The sequence below is a fragment of the Podarcis melisellensis genome, assembly GCF_964234715.1.
Source record: "Podarcis melisellensis genome assembly, chromosome: 18".
NCBI lineage: Eukaryota > Metazoa > Chordata > Lepidosauria > Squamata > Lacertidae > Podarcis > Podarcis melisellensis.
In genome coordinates this window covers 7,242,759-7,263,871 of record NC_138536.1, presented here as the reverse complement: position 1 = coordinate 7,263,871, position 21,113 = coordinate 7,242,759, and the positions used below count along the sequence as shown (strand labels likewise).

General features: G+C 48.6%; 3 protein-coding genes and 1 long non-coding RNA gene across 6 annotated transcripts in view; 2 read left to right on the top strand and 2 right to left on the bottom strand.

The window, feature by feature from the left end:
* Positions 1 to 21,113, bottom strand: part of LOC309361041 — a 559,475-nt gene that overhangs the window by 122,529 nt on the left and 415,833 nt on the right. The gene's annotated exons all lie outside the window — the stretch shown is intronic.
* TNFAIP8L1 (TNF alpha induced protein 8 like 1) overlaps positions 1 to 21,113 on the bottom strand; it is a 228,906-nt gene that overhangs the window by 196,767 nt on the left and 11,026 nt on the right. For 2 of the 3 annotated variants that reach the window (XM_081895950.1, XM_081895949.1), the window contains one exon: positions 17,042 to 18,488. In XM_081895950.1, coding sequence (XP_081752076.1) covers positions 17,923 to 18,483 — 561 coding nt within the window. In that variant the 5' untranslated portion in view covers positions 18,484 to 18,488 and the 3' untranslated portion in view covers positions 17,042 to 17,922. Of the gene's footprint in view, positions 1 to 17,041; positions 18,489 to 21,113 lie in introns of those variants that run through there. The other variant, XR_014164263.1, reaches the window with a different exon arrangement.
* MYDGF (myeloid derived growth factor) lies at positions 98 to 11,994 on the top strand. Its single transcript, XM_081895954.1, has 6 exons — positions 98 to 308; positions 1,989 to 2,039; positions 3,754 to 3,815; positions 6,769 to 6,850; positions 9,236 to 9,308; positions 11,360 to 11,994. The coding sequence occupies exons 1-6, from the start codon at positions 129 to 131 to the stop codon at positions 11,437 to 11,439; spliced, it is 528 nt and encodes a 175-aa protein (XP_081752080.1). The 5' UTR covers positions 98 to 128; the 3' UTR covers positions 11,440 to 11,994.
* SEMA6B (semaphorin 6B) overlaps positions 10,282 to 21,113 on the top strand; it is a 388,774-nt gene continuing 377,942 nt past the window's right edge. Inside the window, exon 1 of the mRNA XM_081895459.1 lies at positions 10,282 to 10,467. The gene's annotated coding sequence lies outside the window, so the exon portion shown is untranslated. The remainder of the gene's footprint in view (positions 10,468 to 21,113) is intronic.

The window sequence follows — 21,113 nt, the reverse complement described above, 5'->3', positions numbered from 1 at the left end:
CGCTGCAAAGATGGCCGCCGCGGCGTCAAGGAAAACACAACGCGCCTGCGCAGGCAACGCGAAGGACGCGGTTTGGCCACCGCGGCTCGCCGTAGCCCCCGCCCATCCGGGTTTTTCCCCCTCCAAAGATGGCGGCGCCCAGGTCGGTCAGAGCTCGGCGGCTTTGGAACGGTCTGGCGGCGGCCGCCGCCGCCTTCCTCCTCCTCCCTCTTCTTCCCGCGGCGGAGGCCGGGGCCGAGGGGGAGCAAAGCACGGCCGAGTTCGACGTGAGGCCCGGCGGAGCCGCCCACTCGTTCTCGAAGAGCCTGGTGAGAGCCGGGCGGAGGTGGCGACCGCTGATTGGCTGAGACGCGCCTGACCCGGCGGACGGGGCAGCGCTCTGATTGGCTGGAGCGAAGCCCCGGGCGTGGCCTCGCGGCGGAGAGGGCGGGGCGTATCCCTTCGCGGCACCCGTAGTTAGGGGGAAACTTTGGTTCTGTTGGGCTTGGCACCTCTGAGCCTAGAAGTGTGTGCACTTCTCATTTATGTTAATCAATCAATCAATCAATTGATTAAAAATTGATTAATTAAAATTAATTAATTAAAAATTAATTAATTAAAAATTAATTAATTAAAAATTAATTAATTAAAAATTAATTAATTAAAAATTGGTAAGAGTGTGCTTATTATAAGCACACTCTTACCAATTTTTATTTCAATTGTTTCATTTTCTTGCTTGTTTATTGTTTTTATTGCATTTATTTATTTATTGCAGCAGTTGCATTTTTTGCTTTTACTTATTGCAGTAATTGCATTCATTTTAAGGGACGTGGTTGGCGCTGTGGGCTAAACCACAGAGCCTCGGGCTTGCCGATCAGAAGGTCGGCGGTTCGAATCCCCTCGACGGGGTGAGCTCCTGTTGCTCGGTCCCTGCTCCTGCCAACCTAGCAGTTCGAAAGCACGTCATGTGCAAGTAGATAAATAGGTACCGCTCTGGCGGGAAGGTAAATGGCGTTTCCATGCACTGCTCTGGTTCGCCAGAAGCAGCTTAGTCATGCTGGCCACATGACCCGGAAGCTGTACGCTGGTTCCCTCGGCCAATAAAGCGAGATGAGTGCCGCAACCCCAGAGTCGGCCGCGACTGGACCTAAAGGTCCCTTTACCTTTATTGCAGTAATTGCATTTTTTGCATTTACTTATTGCAGTAATTGCATTCCTTTATTGTGCAGGTTTATTCATTTATTGCATTTACTTATTGTGCATATTTATCTATTACATTTACTTATTGCAGTAATTGCATTCATTTATTGTGCATATTTATTCATTTATTGCAGTGAATGCATTTATTTATTGCACGTATTTATTTATTTATTGCAGTAATTGCATTTGTCTCCCACCTTTCCCTCCATGGAGCTTGAACGCGGTTCACGTGGTTCTCCTAACCCTCCTCATTTCACACCCACAACAACCCTGTGAGGTAGGGCTGGGCCGAGGCAAGGCAGTGACTGTCTCCCTTCCCCCGGTCACATCTAGAGAGCTCCATGGCTGAGTAGGGCATTTGAACCCTGGCTTCTGCCAGGCCCTAGTCCAACACTCTAGAACCGTTACCCCACACTGGCTCTGGGAGAGTTTTCATATTACAGTGGTACCTCGGGTTACATACACTTCAGGTTACAGGCTCCGCTAACCCAGAAATAGTTCTTCAGGTTGAGAACTTTGCTTCAGGATGAGAACAGAAATCGTGCTCCGGTGGCGCGGCAGCAGCGGGAGGCCCCATTAGCTAAAGTGGTCCCTCAGGTTAAGAACAGTTTCAGGTTAAGTACGGACCTCCGGAACGAATTAAGTACTTAACCCGAGGTACCACTGTATATATTCATTATATTTTATATTCACACTTCCGTGTTCGTTTTCTCGGCTCCTCTCTTGATAACCTGTTAACCAGCTTTGTCCCATGGAAGAAAGCGCCGAGTGTTTTAAATCCCTCGTTTCTGTTTCTTTCTTTCCTTCAGGGAGACTACACCTGCACCTTCACCTATGCTGCTCAAGGTGGGACCAACGAAGTGAGTTGTGTTAATCCTAAGACCAATTTTACTTAGCTTTCCCCGCAGCTACTGCCCTTAATTCTGAATCTGGAGCGACACTCTTCAATTCTATAAGGTGGAACACTTAACATTTTCCTAAACTGTTACATTTGGTGTGAGGCATTGTGAGGTGGCGTAGAGGGGGAGAATTTTTTTCCCCTCCCCACCCGCAGTCTATGTGTGGGGTTTTATGTCAGCGTCACATCAATAGGTTCTTCATCTGTTCATTTAATAGTCTCCAATGGTGGTGAAGATTGGGGAACCCAGAGTGGTGAGAGATTGGGGAACCCAGAGCATGGTTGATTGGGGGCGGGCAGGTGTGGAGGACTCCCTGGTCCTGAGTGGGGTAACTGTGCCCCTGAAGGACCAGGTGCGCAGCCTGGGAGTCATTTTGGACTCACAGCTGTCCATGGAGGCGGAGGTCAATCCTGTATCCAGGGCAGCTGTCTACCAGCTCCACCTGGTACGCAGGATGAGACCCTACGTGCCTGCGGACTGTCTCGCCAGAGTGGTGCATGCTCTGGTTATCTCCCGCTTGGACTACTGCAATGCGCTCTACGTGGGGCTACCTTTGAGGGTGACCCGGAAACTACAACTAGTACCTTTAAAGCCCTAAATGGCGTTGGCCTAGCATACCTGAAGGAGCGTTTCCATCCCCATTGTTCTGCCCAGATAGGATAGGGAAGGTTTTCTTAACGTTTAATGTTTTAATATATGTTGGAAGCCACCCAGTCAGATGGGCAGAGTATAAATAAAATAACTATTATTATTATTATTATTATTATTATTATTATTATTACTGCGGTACCTTGGGTTACATACACTTCAGGTTCCATACGCTTCAGGTTACACACTCCACTAAGCCAGAAATAGTGCTTCAGGTTAAGAACTTTGCTTCAGGATGAGAACAGAAATCTTGCTCCGGCGGCGCGGCAGCAGCAGGAGGCCCCATTAGCTAAAGTGGTGCTTCAGGTTAAGAACAGTTTCAGGCTAAGAACGGACCTCCGGAACGAATTAAGTACTTAAGTACCCATCGTTCTGCCCGGATGCTGAGATCCAGCGCCGAGGACCTTCTGGTCGTTCCCTCACTGCGAGAAGCAACGCTACAAGGAACCAGGCAGAGGGCCTTCTTGGTGGTGGCACCCGCCCTGTGGAACGCCCTCCCACCAGATGTCAAAGAGATAAACAACTACCTGACATTCAGAAGACATCTTAAGGCAGCCCTGTTACGGGAAGTTTTTAATATGTGACATTTTAGTGTATTTTTGGTCTCTGTGGAAGCCGCCCAGAGTGGCTGGGGAGGCCCAGCCAGATGGGCGGGGTACAAATAATAAATTATTATTATTATTATTGGTTGAATTTGGTAGATTGCTGTGAGATTTATTTGTGTGTGAGAGGGGGTGGGAGGTTGTTGGGTCAAATTAGCCATATTGATTTGTATCAATAAACCCCAGTTGTGGGGTTTATGTTGTTGTTTTGTTGGGCTGTGTATGTAATAAAAGGGAGCCACAATGGGGTGGAGACATTCTCTTTTGTTTGTCTCCTGCTGATTTCAATTTGTTGGTTAGCTTTCCTAGTAGCAGCTGCAGTTTGCTCACGGCTAAGTTTTATCTGATAGGCAGATCTTGCTTATCTGATAGGTAAGTGTGGGCCTAAATGCTGAGATTGACTGTTATTCCTTTTCCCTTCCAAGAAATGGCAGATGAGCATTGGGATCAGTGAAGATAAGCAGCTGTTTTCCTGTTCCATCTGGAGGTGAGTAATAATAATAATACCTTTCCCGCCCCGATCTGGCCACAGTGATCCATGCAACGGTCACCTCCAGGCTTGACTACTGTAATTTGCTCTACGCGGGGCTGCCCTTGAAGCTGTCCCAGAAACTCCAGCGGGTGCAGAATGCAGCAGCGAGGCTCCTCACGGGGTCTCTGCCATGGGAGCATATTCACCCAGTGCTTTTCCAGCTGCACTGGCTCCCGGTGGAGTACAGGGTCAGATTTAAGGTGCTGCTTTTGACCTTTAAAGCCCTTCATGGCCTAGGACCCTCGTACCTATGGGACCGCCTCTCCTGGTATGCCCCACGGAGGACCTTAAGGTCCATAAATAGCAACACCCTAGAGGTCCCGGGCCCTAAGGAAGTCAGATTAGCATCAACCAGGGCCTTTTCAACACTGGCTCCCACCTGGTGGAACGCTCTGCCTCATGAGACCAGGGCCCTGCAGGATCTGATTTCTTTCCACAGGGCCTGTAAGACAGAGTTGTTCCGCCTGGCCTTTGGCTTGGAGCCAATTTGATTCCCTCCCTCTCTTTTTTCCTTTTCCTCCTCCTGCGATGAGGCTGCATTTTAATGTTTTAATGTTTCATTATTTTAATGTTGTATTTTAATTTTGTTTTTAAGTTGTAATCATTCAACTTGTTTTTATTATTGCTTGTAAGCTGCTCTGAGCCTGGCCTTGGCTGGGGAGGGCGGGGTATAAATAAAAATTATTATTATTATTTATTATTTATTATTTCTACTCCGCCCTCCCCGGCCAGAGCCGGGCTCGGGGCGGCTAAGACCAGTAAAATTACAATTAAAACATAATAAGAAAAAAAAAACAATTTAAAATACAGGTTAAAATACAATGTAAAATGCAGCCTCATTTTAAAAGTAGCCCATAGATCAAAACCCTAAAGGGAGGGAAACATAAGGGTCAGACGGAGTCCAAACCAAAGGCCAGGCGGAACAGCTCTGTCTTGCAGGCCCTGCGGAAAGATGTCAAGTCCCGCAGGGCCCTAGTCTCTTGTGACAGAATGTTCCACCAAGTCGGGGCCTGTACTGAAAAGGCCCTGGCCCTAGTTGAGGCCAATCTAACCACCTTGCGACTTGGGACCTCCAAAGTGTTGTCATTTGTGGACCTTAAGGTCCTCCGCGGGACATACCAGGAGTGGTGGTCCTGTAGGTAGACCGAGGTAAAGTTCTCAAACCAAGACGCTATTTCCGGTTTTGCGGAGTTCGTAAAGTGAATCGTTTGTAAACAGGAATGTTCTTAAACCGAGGTACCACTGTACTGTATAAGTACCCAGGGTGCACAGGACAACTCTATACCTTCTCGCTGCTTTCAGATACCAACCTGGCAACAACATGCAGTGTTGCCAGATTCTGCACAGCAGCGCTCAAAATTCGTCAGACGATGATGACCTGTGCCTCAAACTAGATTTAATGAGCACTCGCATCAGAGTGCTCTGTAGACTGATAGCTGTAGTCTTGTAGATACTAACCTCTTATGCTCTGCCACATCCGCCTAATGTTCCTAACCCTTCTTTTAGACTTCCCTAGCTTCTTTTAGATTTTTACAAACTAAAATTTTTTCAGAGTTTAAATGACTGTACCCCCCCTTTTGGGACGCGGGTGGCGCTGTGGGTTAAACCACAGAGCCTAGGACTTGCCGATCAGAAGGTCAGCGGTTTGAATCCCTGCGATGGGGTTGCTCGGTCCCAGCTCCTGCCAACCTAGCAGTTTGAAAGCGTGTCAAAGTGGAAGTAGATAAATAGGTACCACTCCGGCGGGAAGGTAAACGGCGTTTCCGTGCGCTGCTCTGGTTCGCCAGAAGCGGCTTAGTCATGCTGGCCACATGATCTGGAGGCTGTACATTGGCTCCCTCGGCCAGTAAAGCGAGATGAGCGCTGCAACCCCAGAGTCGGCCACGACTGGACCTAATGGTCAGGGGTCCCTTTACCTTTACCTTTTTTAGCCCTCCTTTATGCTGGTCTATGACCATAATAAAGATTTGGTTTGTATATCCAACTTCCAAGAGACTTTGATCTACTCCCACTATAAAAAAAAAACTGGCAGTGATCTACCCATTGGATTGACCAAAGTTGTTGAGCTTCTTGGAAGAGGACCAGCCACAGTTGTTGAGTTTTTTTTGGACATTGACCTGTTGGACATCCCTGGGATAGGAGAAGTGTTGGGATGGGCTTGCAAACCCCGCCCTGTAGATTGCATCACTTTTTTTCTGCTTCACAACTGTCCGTGGATCGCAGGGCAAAAGCCTGCAGAGGTTGGGACTGTGGCGAGTTCTAAATCACACAAATAGCCTCTTCGACTACGGTGGGCTCCCTGCCGTGCATGTTCAGTGTGGGGAGGGCTGTGAGGCCAGAGCCTGTTGGCTGCGCAGCAAAGATGACAAGGCCAACAAGTTCCTGCTCTTCCTCTCCCCTAGTTTAAGCACCTGAACATTTCCTCTTAATCACCCAGCCTGACATCTTTGCATAAGTAAAGAACCCCCGGATGGTTAAGTCTAGTCAAAGGCAACTGTGGGGTTGCAATGCTCCTCTAGCTTTCAGGCCGAGGGAGCCGGCATTTGTCGACAGACAGCTTTCCGGGTCATGTGGCCAGCAGGACTAAACCGCTTCTGGTGCAACGGGACACTGTGACGGAAACCATAGTGCACGGAAATGCTGTTTACCTTCCTGCCGCAGTGGTACCTCTTTATCTACTTGCACTGGTGTGCTTTCAAACTGCTAAGGTTGGCAGGAGCTGGGACAGAGCAATGGGAGCTCACCCCGTTGCGGGGATTCAAACCACTGACCTTCTGACTGGCAAGCCCAAGAGACTCGGTTGTTCAGACCACAGCGCCACCCGCGTCCCTACATATAACCCGCATAACAACCTCTTCCTCTCTTAATGCGGTGGCTTTACATTTTGTCCTTTCCTTTCACGTCCAAGGCCTCAAGGAAAGTCTTACCTCTTCTTCACCCAGTTTAAAGGCGAGGTCAAAGGAGCGAAGATTGAATATGGCATGGCCTACGTAAGTCTTTTCTGTTTCTAGGGTGAGGTGGGGGCTGGCCAAAGGTCTGTTGTTGGATCCTTGGCATCTCCACGTAGAAACGGCCCTGTCTAAATTCCATTGTACAACAAACACATAACATTATGTGTTATACATAACAGTGTTTGTATGCTGCTGCATCATAAAAAAAATACAAATAAAAACATATCAGAAGTGTTTACAGCAATAAAGCCACACAATAGAAACCATAACAATATTAAAAACAGACACCAATTGTTCTTAGTTATTGAATACAGTTATTCAATTGTATTCTTTTTTAATTAATTCATTTAACATAATTATTACAAAATATAAGCAAAATATTGCAAATACATACATAAAGGTAAAGGTAGAGGACCCTTGACTATTAGGTCCAGTCGAGAGTTCACAAGGAGATGTTAAATACTATTTTTCAGTGCCATCCTTCCTTTCCTGTTTATGACCTCCGGGATTTGCTAAATGCATTCCACATTCCTCCTTGATTCCTGTTTTATTGACCTGGACATGTAAAGGTAAAGGGACCCCTGACCATTAGGTCCAGTCGTGGACGACTCTGGGGTTGCGGCGCTCATCTCACTTTACTGGCCGTTGGAGCCGGCATACAGCTTCCGGGTCATGTGGCCAGCAGGACGAAGCTGCTTCTGGTGAACCAGAGCAGCGCACGGAAACGCTGTTTACCTTCCCGCTAGAGGGGTACCTATTTATCTACTTGCACTTTGAGGTGCTTTCAAACTGCTAGGTTGGCAGGAGCAGGGACCGAGCAAAGGGAGCTCACTCCGTCGCGGGGATTTGAACCGCAATCTCCTGATCGGCAAGTCCTAGGCTCTGTGGTTTAACCCACAGCGCCACCTGCGTCCCTAAATACATACATACATACGTACATACATATATATTTCAGATGAGCACACACATATATCTAAAAAGAACAAAAGAGAAAAAAGAAGGAAAAAAAAGAAGAAAAGTTGGAAGAATTTATTCCAAATTCTACAAATATCTCAATATGAAAATAATTGTATTCTTAATGGCCTTCATAGGTCTGATAGGCTAGAAAAGGTATCATCAGGTATTTGAAAGTTGGCACAGGAGGTGCCTGCTGAATCTCTTGGCAGGGAGTTCCACAGGATTGGGGCAATTCTTGCTATTATCAAATGAGCCTCTCCCACCCCTGTAGTGATCGAGTTGGGATATCAGGGTTTGGGCAGTCCCTGGACCTAAGTTGTGCAGGGCTTAGTAGATTAGCCCTGAATAGGGTAACTGTGCCCCTGAAATACCAGGAGCTCAGCCTGGGAGTCGTTTTGGACTCACACTTGTCCATGGAGTTGCAGGTCAATTCTGTGTCCAGGGCAGCTGTCTACCATCTGGTACGCAGTCTGAGACCCTCCCTGCCCTCAGACTGTCTTGCCAAAGTGGTGCATGCTCTGGTTATCTCCTGCTTGGACTACTGCCATGCGCTCTACATGGGGCTCCTTTTAACGGTGACCTGGAAACTGCAACTAAGCCAGAATGCGGCAGCTAGACTGGTGACCAGGAGTGGCCACTGAGACCATATAACACCAGTCCTAAAAGACCTGCCTTGGCTCCCAGTACGTTTCTGGGCACAATTCAAAGTGTTGGTGCTGACCTTTCAAGCCCTAAACAGCCTGGGTCCAGTATACCTGAAGGAGCGTCTCCACCCCCATTGTCCAGCCTGGACACTGAGGTCCAGCTCCGAGGGCCTTCTGGCGGTTCCCTCATTGCAAGAAGCAAAGTTGCAGGGAACCAGGCAGAGGGCCTTCTTGGTGGTGGCGCCCGCCCTGTGGAACACCCTCCCATCAGATGTCAAGGAAATAAACAACTACCTGACTTTTAGAAGACACCTGAAGGCAACCCTGTTTAGGGAAGCTTTTAATGTTGCATGTTTTATTGTGCTTTTAATATTCTGTTGGGAGCCGCCCAGGGTGGCTGGGGAAACTGAGCCAGATGAGTGGGCTATAAATAATAAATTATTACTATTATTACAACAGACTTGAACCTGGCTTGGTAGTAAGGGGGAAGCCATTTTAGGCTACTGAGAAAAGCAACTAACAAATAAGTAAGCAAAGACCTTCAGGTCCTTCTGCCGGTCAGGTCCTTCTGCCAAACATTGCTTGACTACAACTCCACTGGCCAAGGCTTGCTTGGGATAATAAGAATTGGAGTGTCAAAAAACCTGGCCGTCCAAAGGGTTCCTTCCCCACACTTGGTGTTGATGGCATTGGGCTTGGATAGACCCAGCGCCCTGAATCAGTGGAAGGCAGATTCCTGTGTTCCTGTGAAGACTAGTTTGAGCAGCAGGCGGGAGAGAAATTTTGGGACATGCCCGTCTGAGTACCTTCTGTCTTGTTGCAGTCCACAGCTGCGGTTGGAGGGCAGAGTGACATTCCCTTAAAGGAGGAGGAATTCCAGGTGACCGAAACGGCAGGTGAGTAGCAGTGGGAGGGGCTGATGACACTACTTCGGGGGTACAGAGGGCTGCTTGGGGCGGAGAAAGCCTCCAGAGCGTTCGGGGCAGGAGCTCAGCACCACATGCGGTAGAAGATACCTTCCCTTTCCTTACACTTCCAAACCTCATTGGTTCTTGTCTTCCACATTTTAGCTAGTTTAAAGGTAAAGGGACCCCTGACCATTAGGTCCAGTCGTGGCCGACGTTGCGGTGCTCATCTCACTTTACTGGCCAAGGGAGCCGGCGTACAGCTTCCGGGTCATGTGGCCAGCAGGACTAAGCCGCTTCTGGCGAACCAGAGCAATGCACGGAAACACCGTTTACCTTCCCGCCGGAGTGGTACCTATTTATCTACTTGCACTTTGACGTGCTTTCGAACTGCTAGGTTGGCAGGAGCTAGGACTGAGCAATGGAGCTCACCCCGTCGCGGGGATTTGAACCGCCGACCTTCTGATCGGCAAGTCCTAGGCTCTGTGGTTTAACCCACAGCGCCACCCGCGTCCCTTTTTAGCCGGTGTTAAATACCATCTGTACATCATTTTCACAACATTTTCTTTAAGGGCACTGCATGCAGTAAAATCGATACCTTCCTTCCGTAACCTTTCCCAGGATTCTAACTGAATATTATATCCAAAATCTTTAGTCCATTGTATCATCACCCGATATAAAGTTCACTAGGTGGTTTTGGGTTTGCATCCTAAACTGCTTCCCTGGGGTGGAGTAAAGATTTTTAAATATATTTTTTTAGAGTCATGCTGCATATCATCATGAGCTCACTGGAGCAAAGTGGGATATCAATGCAGTAGGATAATCAATCAGTGGCCGGTTTTCTGAAGCTTGTTCTGTAGCTGAGATAACGTACGCCGGCTCTGTCCTCTTGTGGGCAAATCAATCAATCAATCAATCAATCTATCAATCTATCAGTCAATCAAGCTTCCATGTTTGGTGGCAGTGTACCGGGTGCAAGGGATGTGCCAGAGAAGGCTATTGCTTCTGACCTTTCGCATGTATGGGGAATGGGAGCTTAACCGTCACATCTGTGGCTCCTAAGCAGTGGTCGGTTTTCTGAAGCTTGTTCTGTAGCTCAGATAACGTACGCCGGCTCTGTCCTCTTGTGGTCAAATTGCTTACTGGAACTGTGTTCTTGTTTAGTCGTGTCCGACTTTTTGTGCCCCCCTGGACCAGAGCACGCCAGGCCCTCCTGTCTTCCACTGCCTCCCGCAGTTTGGTCAGACTCATGCTGGTAGCTTCGAGAACACTGTCCCACCACCTCGTCCTCTGTCGTCCCCTTCTCCTTGTGCCCTCCATCTTTCCCAACATCAGGGTCTTTTCCAGGGAGTCTTCTCTTCTCATGAGGTGGCCAAAGTCTTGGAGCCTCAGCTTCAGGATCTGTCCCTCCAGTGAGCACTCAGGGCTGATTTCCTTCAGAACGGAGAGGTTTGATCTTCTTGCAGTCCATGGGACTCTCAAGAGACTAGTAAAGGTAAAGGGACCCCTGACCATTAGGTCCAGTCGCGGACGACTCTGGGGTTGTGGCGCTCATCTCACTTTACTGGCCGAGGGAGCCGGCGTACAGCTTCCAGGTCATGTGGCCAGCATGACTAAGCCACTTCTGGCGAACCAGAGCAGCGCACGGAAACACCGTTTACCTTCCCACCAGAGCGGTACCTGTTTATCTACTTGCACTTTGACGTGCTTTCGAACTGCTGGGTTGATAGGAGCAGGGACCGAGCAACGGGACAACCGCCGACCTTCTGATCGGCAAGCCCTAGGCTCTGTGGTTTAACCCACAGCGCCACCCGCGTCCCTCTCAAGAGACTGCTTGTGGGCAAATTGGTTACCTGTGCCCATTTAGTTTGAGAACAAATCGTGTCTCCACAGCGCCACCTGCGTGATCCTACACGACAGATGGCCATCCAACCTCTGTTTAAATAGGAGAGACTGTTCCGCTGTTGAGCAGCTGTGATACTGCCTTTCCTTGTGTTTTCTGCCCTTCTGTTCACCCTGCTGTCGTCTTCTCCCCTTTGCAGTGTCTCACAAGGAAGGCAAATTCCGCTCAGAGCTCTCCAAGCTGCTGATCATCGCCAAAACGGCCCACGACGAGCTGTGAATCGCCGAGTTCCCATGCCTGTTAGAAGGTGCTGTGCTTTGACGGGGACATTGCAAGCGGATCTTCTGGCCGACTCTTGCAGGGGTGGGGACCTCTCTCCTGTGCTACGCTGGAGTAGGAATTGGAGGAAGTGTTTGCAGAACTGCACAGTGCTTTGGCACCACAAACCCTGAAAGCTCCTCTTGAGATGTTTCTGGCGTTCTGCTTTGGCAGCGGTCTCTCGGAATACGAATTGTCACCGGCGGTGCGGGGAATAAATTTGGGGCGCCGTTTATCATCCTAGCAATCTTCGCTTCCAGTCTGATGGTGCAGCACCAGATCTGGGGGAGACCAGCGGCAGCTGTCACAGAGAGACTGCGTCCGAAAACCATCACAGACGTTTCGATTCCTCTGATCGTTTTTCATCCAGAAAGGACCAAATAAATACACCGGCGCATTCCCTCCCCACCTTGTCTTCCCCCTCCGTAAGCCAGCTTAATAACCACAACAGAATCCCACCTTCTCTCTTCCTTGGTGAAAAAGGGCAATAGTTCGAATAAATCAGAATATATATATATCTTACAGTTTCCCTCTGTTCGTCTCTTTGCTGCTGCTGCTGCGTCCATTTCCTGGGCGCTAAGTCTCGTCTATCTTGCTCTCAAGAGGAGAGGTCAGCAAACTTTTTCAGCAGGGGGCCATTCCACTGTCCCTCAGACCTTGTGGGGGGCCGGACTAAATTTAGAAAAATATATATGAATGAATTCCTATGTCCCACAAATGACCCAGAGATTCATTTCAAATAAAAGGACACATTCTGTTCATGTAAAAACACGTTGATTCCTGGACCGTCCGCGGGCTGGATTTAGAAAGCGATTGGGCCGGATCCAGCCCCTGGGCCTTAGTTTGCCTACCCATGCTCAACAGCATTGAAAAGAGCAGTGTCTTATTGTTATTAGTATTGTTATTTTAAAATATATATATATTGCATTGAAGAGTTTTCTTGAAGGAACAATGCAACGCCATGAAAAGCAAACTAACCCCTGGTGCAAGGTCAAATAAGCTTGTAAGATTATGTCGCAGAATGACATGGAACGATAAATGATGACTCTACCACATAAATACATTCCCACCCACAACACCAGAAAAATTTAAAAGCAAAAGCCAGAGCCAGAGCTGTCCCCCTCATTTCTATAACCACTATGTATTTTAAAGAAAAAAAAATCTCAAGGTGATGTACAACACGTTGAAACATCCCCCCCCAAACCCAGAACGAAACGTTACTGAAGAAAATCACATGTTGAAGCAACATACAGTGAGGGGGAAAAAGTATTTGATCCCCTGCTAAATTTGCCCCCCGACGAAGAAATGACCAGTCCATAATTTTAATGGTAGGTTTATTGTAGCTGTGAGAGGCAGAACAACAACAGGTTTCTGGGGGGTTTTCCTGTTGTTGTTCTGCCTCTCACAGCTACAATTTGGTGCTGCCATCTCCACAGGGACATAAGCGTTTTCCGTGTGGAATCTGTTGGAAACGTCCCTCAAGTCCAGCCGAGGGCACGACATTCAATCTTGCGAGAGTAAAAGCGTGTCTATGTTTTAGAAGTGCTAGGTGATACAGATGGGGTGCCAGAGAGTCAAAATGGGAAGGTGGAAAATAGTCATACCATGGGCAAAATTTCCTTATTGTGGCCAAGTTGTTTTGACGCTCGATATCATATAGGTAAAGGTAAAGGGACCCCTGACCATTAGGTCCAGTTGTGGCCGACTCTGGGGTTGCGGCGCTCATCTCGCTTTATTGGCTGAGGGAGCCGGCGTACAGCTTCCGGGTCATGTGGCCAGCAGGACTTAAGCCGCTTCTGGCGAACCAGAGCAGCGCACGGAAACACCGTTTACCTTCCCGCCGGAGTGGTACCTATTTATCTACTTGCACTTTGATGTGCTTTCGAACTGCTAGGTTGGCAGGAGCAGGGACCGAGCAACGGGAGCTCACCCCGTCATCGCGGGGATTCAAACCGCCGACCTTATGATCGGCAAGTCCTAAGCTCTGTGGTTTAACCCACAGCACCACCCGCGATATCATTTAGGTGCTGACAAATTAGACTGCTTGCTTTACTAAAACCCAAAGTGAGTCGCTGTTGCGGTGATAAACCACAGGAGTGAAGTTTTTGATAGACAATTTTAGTCCCGGCGCTCGTGTGACAATCTTGCAGCACTAGGCATATTAGATTTGGGGGATTTGAGTTTAGGCGAAGCCAATAGTTAAGTGTCCTAATCCAGATCCGTAATTCGACCGAGGGAAGATTAGCCTCTTGGACAGATAGAAAAATAGAATTGTAGAGTTGGCAGGGACCCTCGCGGTCGTCTAGTCCAGCCCCTTGCAGTGCAGGAATATGCAACTCGAACCTGCAACCTTGGCGTTACCAGCAACCACACTCTTTAACCAGCGGAGTGAACTTTGGTCTGACTGGGTAGGGAATCTTCCTGTGTTTCGCCGCGAGCAGCCGTCCTTCCTCTGAGGACAGCTTTCCTTGGCATGTAATTAACGAGGCTCTCAGCAGGTTGCTGACTAATGAGTGGAAAGGGATTGCCGCTACATCTCTGGCCTCCTTCGCTGGCAGCATCAATCACCTGTCGTTCTGCGGCGCTTCTGTGCAGCTGCCGACGTTCGCCGGCAGCTGGTGGGGTGTGGAAGGAAGATGCTCCAAGATTCTGGAAGACGAGCAATCTCTGAATTGACTTGCTTCGTTTTTAGAAGGGAGACCTCCTGGGATTAAAGGGTCGACTTTAGTCCAGGAATATCTTCCCAATAGGGCCGGCTCACCCATGAGGCAAGGTGAGGCGACCGCCTCAGGTGGCAAGGTTCACAGAGGCAGCAGATCCCAATGTAAATCTTTATTCATTAATATTATTACAGTGGTAAAAAGGTAAAGGGACCCCTGACCGTTAGGTCCAGTTGTGGCCGCTCATCTCGCTTTATTGGCCGAGGGAGCCGGCGTACAGCTTCCGGGTCATGTGGCCAGCATGACTAAGCCGCTTCTGGCGAACCAGAGCAGCGCACGGAAACGCCGTTTATCTTCCCGCCGGAGTGGTACCTATTTATCTACTTGCACTTTGACATGCTTTCGAACTGCTAGGTTGGCAGGAGCTGGGACCGAGCAATGGGCGCTCACCCCGTCGCGGGGATTCGAACCGCCGACCTTCTGATTTGCAAGTCCTAGGCTCTGTGGTTTAACCCACAGTGCCACCCACGTCCCTTTCATTACAGTGGTACCTCGGGTTAAGTACTTAATTCATTCTGGAGGTCCGTTCTTAACCCGAAACTGTTCTTGACCTGAAGAACCACTTTAGCTAATGGGGTCTCCTGCTGCCACCGTGCGATTTCTGTTCTCATCCTGAAGCAAAGTTCTTAACCCGAGGTAATATTTCTGGGTTAGCGGAGTCTCTAACCTGAAGTGTCTGTGACCTGAAGCGTATGTAACCCGAGGTACCACTGAATTGTTGTTGTTGTTGTTGTTATTATTACTATTACTATTAATTTGGTTTTTCAAATTACATTTTTACGATCACATATGGTGCTGGAGGAGACTCTTGAGAGTCCCATGGACTGCAAGAAGATCAAACCTCTCCATTCTGAAGGAAATCAGCCCTGAGTGCTCACTGGAAGGACAGATACTGAAGCTGAGGCTCCAGTACTTTGGCCACCTCATGAGAATACAAGACTCCCTGGAAAAGACCCAAATGTTGGGAAAGATTGAGGGCTTTCACAAAGCAGGGGGCCAGTCCACCTTGTGGGGGGCTGGACTATATTTTGAAAAAAATAATAATGAACGAATTCCTATGCCCCACAAATAACCCAGAGATGCATTTTAAATAAAAGGACACATTCTGCTCATGTAAAAACACGCTGATTCCTGGACCATCCGTGGGCTGGATTGAGAAGGCAATTGGGCCGGATCCGGCCCCTGGGCCTTAGTTTGCCCACCCATGTGCTTCACTGAAGTATGAGATATACTCTAGAAGACGACGAAAACACCAAAAGACACACAGCGGAATGTGGAACGGTTTAATTTATTTCCCCTGGCGATTATGATCTTTAAGCTTAAAGGCTCAAAGAGTCTAAAGAGTAGAAAACAAAACAAAACTCAACAACACATGTAGAAGAATAAACTTGAAGGTGACCTCGCAATCATTCCAGATTATACCCCAAAATGAACTTAATTCACATTCTGTTCACCAAAAATTCTGGGAACTGCTTCCAGGTGTAGCTCAGAGATTTCTGAACTAAGTCACTGAACATTGCCAAACCAAACTAGCACAGTGCTAGGTATACTTTCTCTCTGAATGCAATGCTGTGACCTTCAGAGCCTTTAAAAAGGGTCGGCCAAATTCATGGAGAAGGAATGAGGACCAAGGAACGGGATTGTGAACAGGCCAAAGGTACAGTGGTACCTTGCCTTGCAACTGTTTTGGGTTACAACTACATCAGACCCGGAAGTGTGTGTCCCCTTTTTTGGATTACAACCCATTTTTTTGGAGGCCCCATTGGCGAAAGAGCGCCTTGGGTTACAACCTGTTTTGGTTTACAACTGGACCTCCAGAACGGATAATAATAAAAATTTATTATTTATACCCCACCCATCTGGCTGGGTCCCCCCAGCCACTCTCGGCGGCTTCCAACAAAACACTAAAATACAATAACCTATTAAACATTAAAAGCTTCCCTAAACAGGGCTGCCTTTAGATGTCTTCTAAAAGTTTGGTAGTTATTTTTCTCTTTGACATCTGGTGGGAGGGCGTTCCACAGGGCGGGCGCCACCACCGAGAAGGCCCTCTGCCTGGTTCCCTGTAACTTGGCTTCTTGCAGGGAGGGAACCACCAGAAGGCCCTCGGCGCTGGACCTCAGTGTCCGGTCAGAACGATGGGGACAGAGATACTCCTTCAGGTATACTGGACCGAGGCCATTTAGGGCTTTCAAGGTCAGCACCAACACTTTGAATTGTGCCCGAAAACATACTGGGAGCCAGTGTAGGTCTTTCAAGACCGGTGTTATGTGGTCTCAGTGGCTGCTCCCAGTCACCAGTGTAGCTGCTGCATTCTGGATTAGTTGTAGTTTCCGGGTCACCTTCAAAGGTAGCCCCACATAGAGCGCATTGCAGTAGTTCAGTAGTCTGGCGAGACAGTCTGCAGGCAGGTAGGGTCTCAGCCTGTGTACCAGATGGAGCTGATAAACAGCTGGATTATGGTTGTAAACTGTATCTGAGTAAGTGCTGCTAAGCTGCAGGACAGAATAAATCTTACCTTCCACCCTGCAGTGTTTAGGAAGAGGAAGGGGTTGGTTGTTTTTGTGTGTGTGTGACAACCTCTTAGCCCAAATTTCCATGAGGGCTTCCCCAAACCACCTGCATGCCCGCTTATGGAATCAGGATGCTAAGCTAGGGAGTCTTTCAGCCTGATGACCCTGCAAAGCAAACCTTCTGCTTTGGAGAAGGCCGGATTCAGACCCACCTTCCATCTGGTGGTAAGGGAAGGTCTTTGCCAAACCATTTCATTTCGCAGGATTGAGGTGTGGGGTGTAATCCATTGGAGCAGTCAAATACAACATTCCTTGTTTCCCTTGTTGACCTGGGAGATGGGTGCAGCCCAGGCTGACTCCATAAAAGAACCAAGTCACGCAGCCATTTTCTTCTCTTGATGCTGTTCTCTTAATGTATTTTGCTGTCTGCTGGCTCTCAGCCAGCAGCACCTGAGCTAAATCCCTATAAGGGATGAACTCACACTGTGTTCTGTAACTACAAGCTAAAGTCTGCCTTCAGGGATCAAACTGAACTGAATGTGAGTAAACCTTTTGTTACTTTTATGGAAAGACTCTTCTGCCTTTTTCTTTTAAGAGGGATAAAAGGGGACACGAGGAATAATCCATCTGGGCAAGCCAGATTGGATTACAGTGGTACCTCGGGTTAAGTACTTAATTCGTTCCGGAGGTCCGTACTTAACCTGAAACTGTTCTTAACCTGAAGCACCACTTTAGCTAATGGGGCCTCCCGCTGCCGCCGCGCTGCCAGAGCCTGATTTCTGTTCTCATCCTGAAGCATAGTTCTTAACCTGAAGCACTATTTCTGGGTTAGCGGAGTCTGTAACCTGAAGCGTATGTAACCCGAGGTACCACTGTACTTAACTAAAGAGATTCAAAACTGAGGAGAATCTGCTCTGCTGCATGACTTACTAACGTGAGTGAAGGAAGGATAATACTTAATCAATATATCCTCTCCTACTATCCTTAACATTCCCACATGAAGTGGAGGAGGAGGACGGACCATTTGAACCTGGAACAACACCCTCCCTGCAAGCCCCTAAGCATTACCAAGCCAGACCCCAAAAGACCACAACTTGCTTCGTGCCATACAGCATGGAGAAGTCCAAGTGGAGGCCACCAAAATCAACAACCATCTCCTGATGTTCCTTTGCCAACACAGAAAGCTTTCTGGAAGTTGGCGGGCCGGGCTCTCAGATGTTCCCTTCATCGAGCATTTGGTTGAGCCCTTCGCAGATCCTCTGCAGGTGTGTGCGGTAAGGCTCAGAAGACCCGTAGAGGGCCGAGAGGAACTCGTAGTCCGCAAAGTGGTTGAACACGTGGTTAATGCGTGAGTGGGACTTGGCGGTCAGGTGGGTGTTGACCGCCTGGTGGAGCAGCTCGGAGCACTCCTTCAGCATGTTGGACAGGACCCGCCGGTCGAAGGTGAAGTCTATCTGGTAGAAGCTGACGGCGGTCATGGCCAAAGCGTGCAACTTCTTCCGGAAGCGATCCATGAGGGCCAGCTCGTCCGCGTTGAACTGTCCGTTGCGGTAGAGGACGCCCAGCTTCATGACCACCTTGATCAGGTTCTTGATGATCTTCTGGGCTTCCTTGCGGTTCCTCGTGTACTCCTTGGTGACCCGGTACAGTTCGTCCAGGATGTCGCTGCTGGTGTCGTCAATGAAGATGCTGGCCATGTTTTTGGACGCCATCTTGCTCAGAAGCTTCTTCTGAGCTTGCAAGGCCAAGTTCTTGGTGCTGAAAGTGTCCATCTTTTCTGGAAAAGGCGAGAGCACACAGACATAATAGTAATAATAATATTATTATTATAATAAAATAATAATAATAGTAATTTATTATTTAAAGGGACGTGGGTGGCGCTATGGGTTAAACCATGGAGCCTAGGACTTGCCGATCAGAAGGTCGGCGGTTCGAATCCTCGCAATGACGGAGTGAGCTCCCATTGCTCGGTCCCTGCTCCTGCCAACCTAGCAGTTCGAAAGCACGTCAAAGTCCAAGTAGATAAATAGGTACCGCTCCGGCGGGAAGGTAAACGGCGTTTCCATGCGCTGCTCTGGTTCACCAGAAGCGGCTTAGTCCTGCTGGCCACATGTCCTGGAAGCTGTACGCCGGCTCCCTTGGCCAATAAGGCAAGATGAGCGCCACGACCCCAGAGTCGGTCACGACTGGACCTAACGGTCAGGGGTCCCTTTACCTTTAATTTATTATTTATAGCCCACCCACCTGGCTCGGATTCCCCAGCCACTCTGGGTGGCTCCCAACAGAATAATAATAATAATAATAATAATAATAATAATAATAATAATAATAAATAATGCGATAAAACATCAAACATTAAAAACATCCCTAAACAGGGCTGCCTTCAGATGTCTGGGCTGCCTTCTGCAAACCTCCCACTCCATCATAAATGGTTAGTAATGCTACCTCTGGATTTTTGGTCAGTGTTAACCCAGTGATTTCTGTTAAACACCCTTTGCCCCAAAATTGTACATATTTACACCCCCACCACATGTGAACATGATCCCCTGTTTCCTGGCATCCCCTCCAACATAAAACCGAATATTCCTTGTTTATTTGATTTAATCTGACTGGTGTTAAATACCGCCTCCAAATTAGGTAAAGGTAAAGGGACCCCTGACAATTAGGTCCAGTCGTGACCGACTCTGGGGTTGTGGCGCTCATCTCGCTTTACTAGCTGAGGGAGCCGGCGTACAGCTTCTGGGTCATGTGGCCAGCAGGACTAAGCCGCTTCTGGCGACCCAGAGCAGTGCACGGAAACGCTGTTTACCTTCCCACCAGAGCGGTACCTATTTATCTACTTGTACTTTGACGTGCTTTCGAACTGCTAGGTTGGCAGGAGCAGGGACCGAGCAACAGGAGTTCAGCCCGTGGTGGGGATTCGAACCGCCGACCTTCTAATCGGCAAATCCTAGGCTCTGTGGTTTAACCCACAGCGCCACCTGCGTCCCATGCCTCCAAATTACTTTATGATAATTTTCTTTTATTCTAACAGACAACATTTTCAGCGTACGATTCTCCCACATTTCCTACCCAGCTTTGACTATCTATCTGTCATTTGAGCATTCCAGGACCTCCAAACACCCACCCCAGGGAGATCACTTCCGTGCTGCTAACACAGGTGACAGCAGTTACAATTTACTGGGCCCTGCAGCCACAGCAGGTGCTGTGATTCCCCAACGGTTTGACTTCACCTCTGCAGGCTCACTCCATTGCCTCTTGAGACAGACAGATACCAACAACTATGATCCTCCTCTTTCTGTATAGGTAAAGGTAAAGGGACCCTTGACCATTAGGCCCAGTCATGACCGACTCTGGGGTTGCGGCGCTCATCTCGCTTTATTGGCCGAGGCAGCCGGCGTACAGCTTTCGGGTCATGTGGCCAGCATGACTAAGCTGCTTCTGGTGAAACCAGAGCAGCGCACGGAAACGCCGTTTACCTTCCTGCCAGAGCGGTACCTATTTATCTACTTGCACTGGTGTGCTTGCAAACTGCTAGGTGGGCAGGAGCAGGGACAAAGCAACGGGAGCTCACCCCGTCGTGGGGATTCAAACCGCCAACCTTCTGATCAGCAAGCCCTAGACTCTGTGGTTTAACCCACAGCGCCACCCGCATCCCCCTCTTTCTGTAGTCAGCAACTAATACATTGAAATAACAACAACTACAACTTGCAGGGGGCTGGACAAGACGACTCTCAGGGCGCCTTCCAACTTGACAATTGTATGATTCTAGCTTCCTTTTGGAAGCCTCACTCGGCCAGCATCTCTGTTTGGGGCTCAATTACCGGAACGATGGCTGGCTGCTGTCGCTTGCAACCAGAGACCCTGCTCTACATAGCCATCTCTCTTGCCAAGGGGATAAATCTTTCATACAGCCGTACAAAGAGGAGCTGAATAATTTACGGAGCAGCTTGTGGAAGAGAGATGCAGGGAAGGAGGGACAGGAGCAGACCGGAAAGATAAAAAAGGAGGCCTCAATTGTTTTCTGCGGTGACCACCTCCATCCATACTGTTGCCAAAACCAGATGTGTGTGGTTTGTCCCGAGGAACGAGGGCTGACTTAGCTTCGAATGAACGAGTTTGCTGAATTTGTTCAAAGATCTCTGAACCTCCCCTTTAAAGCAGCCCCAGCGGAACTGAACATGAATTAAGTTTGTTTCGGGGGTAGGACGAGAGCTCTGTATGTATAATAACAACAACAACAACACAACAACAACAACAACAACAACAACAACTTAACAACAACAACAATTTGTTATTTATACCCCGCCCATCTGGCTGGGCGTCTCCAGCCACTCTGGGCAGCTTCCAACCAAATATTAAAATACAGTAATACATCAAACATTAAAAGCTTCCCTAAACA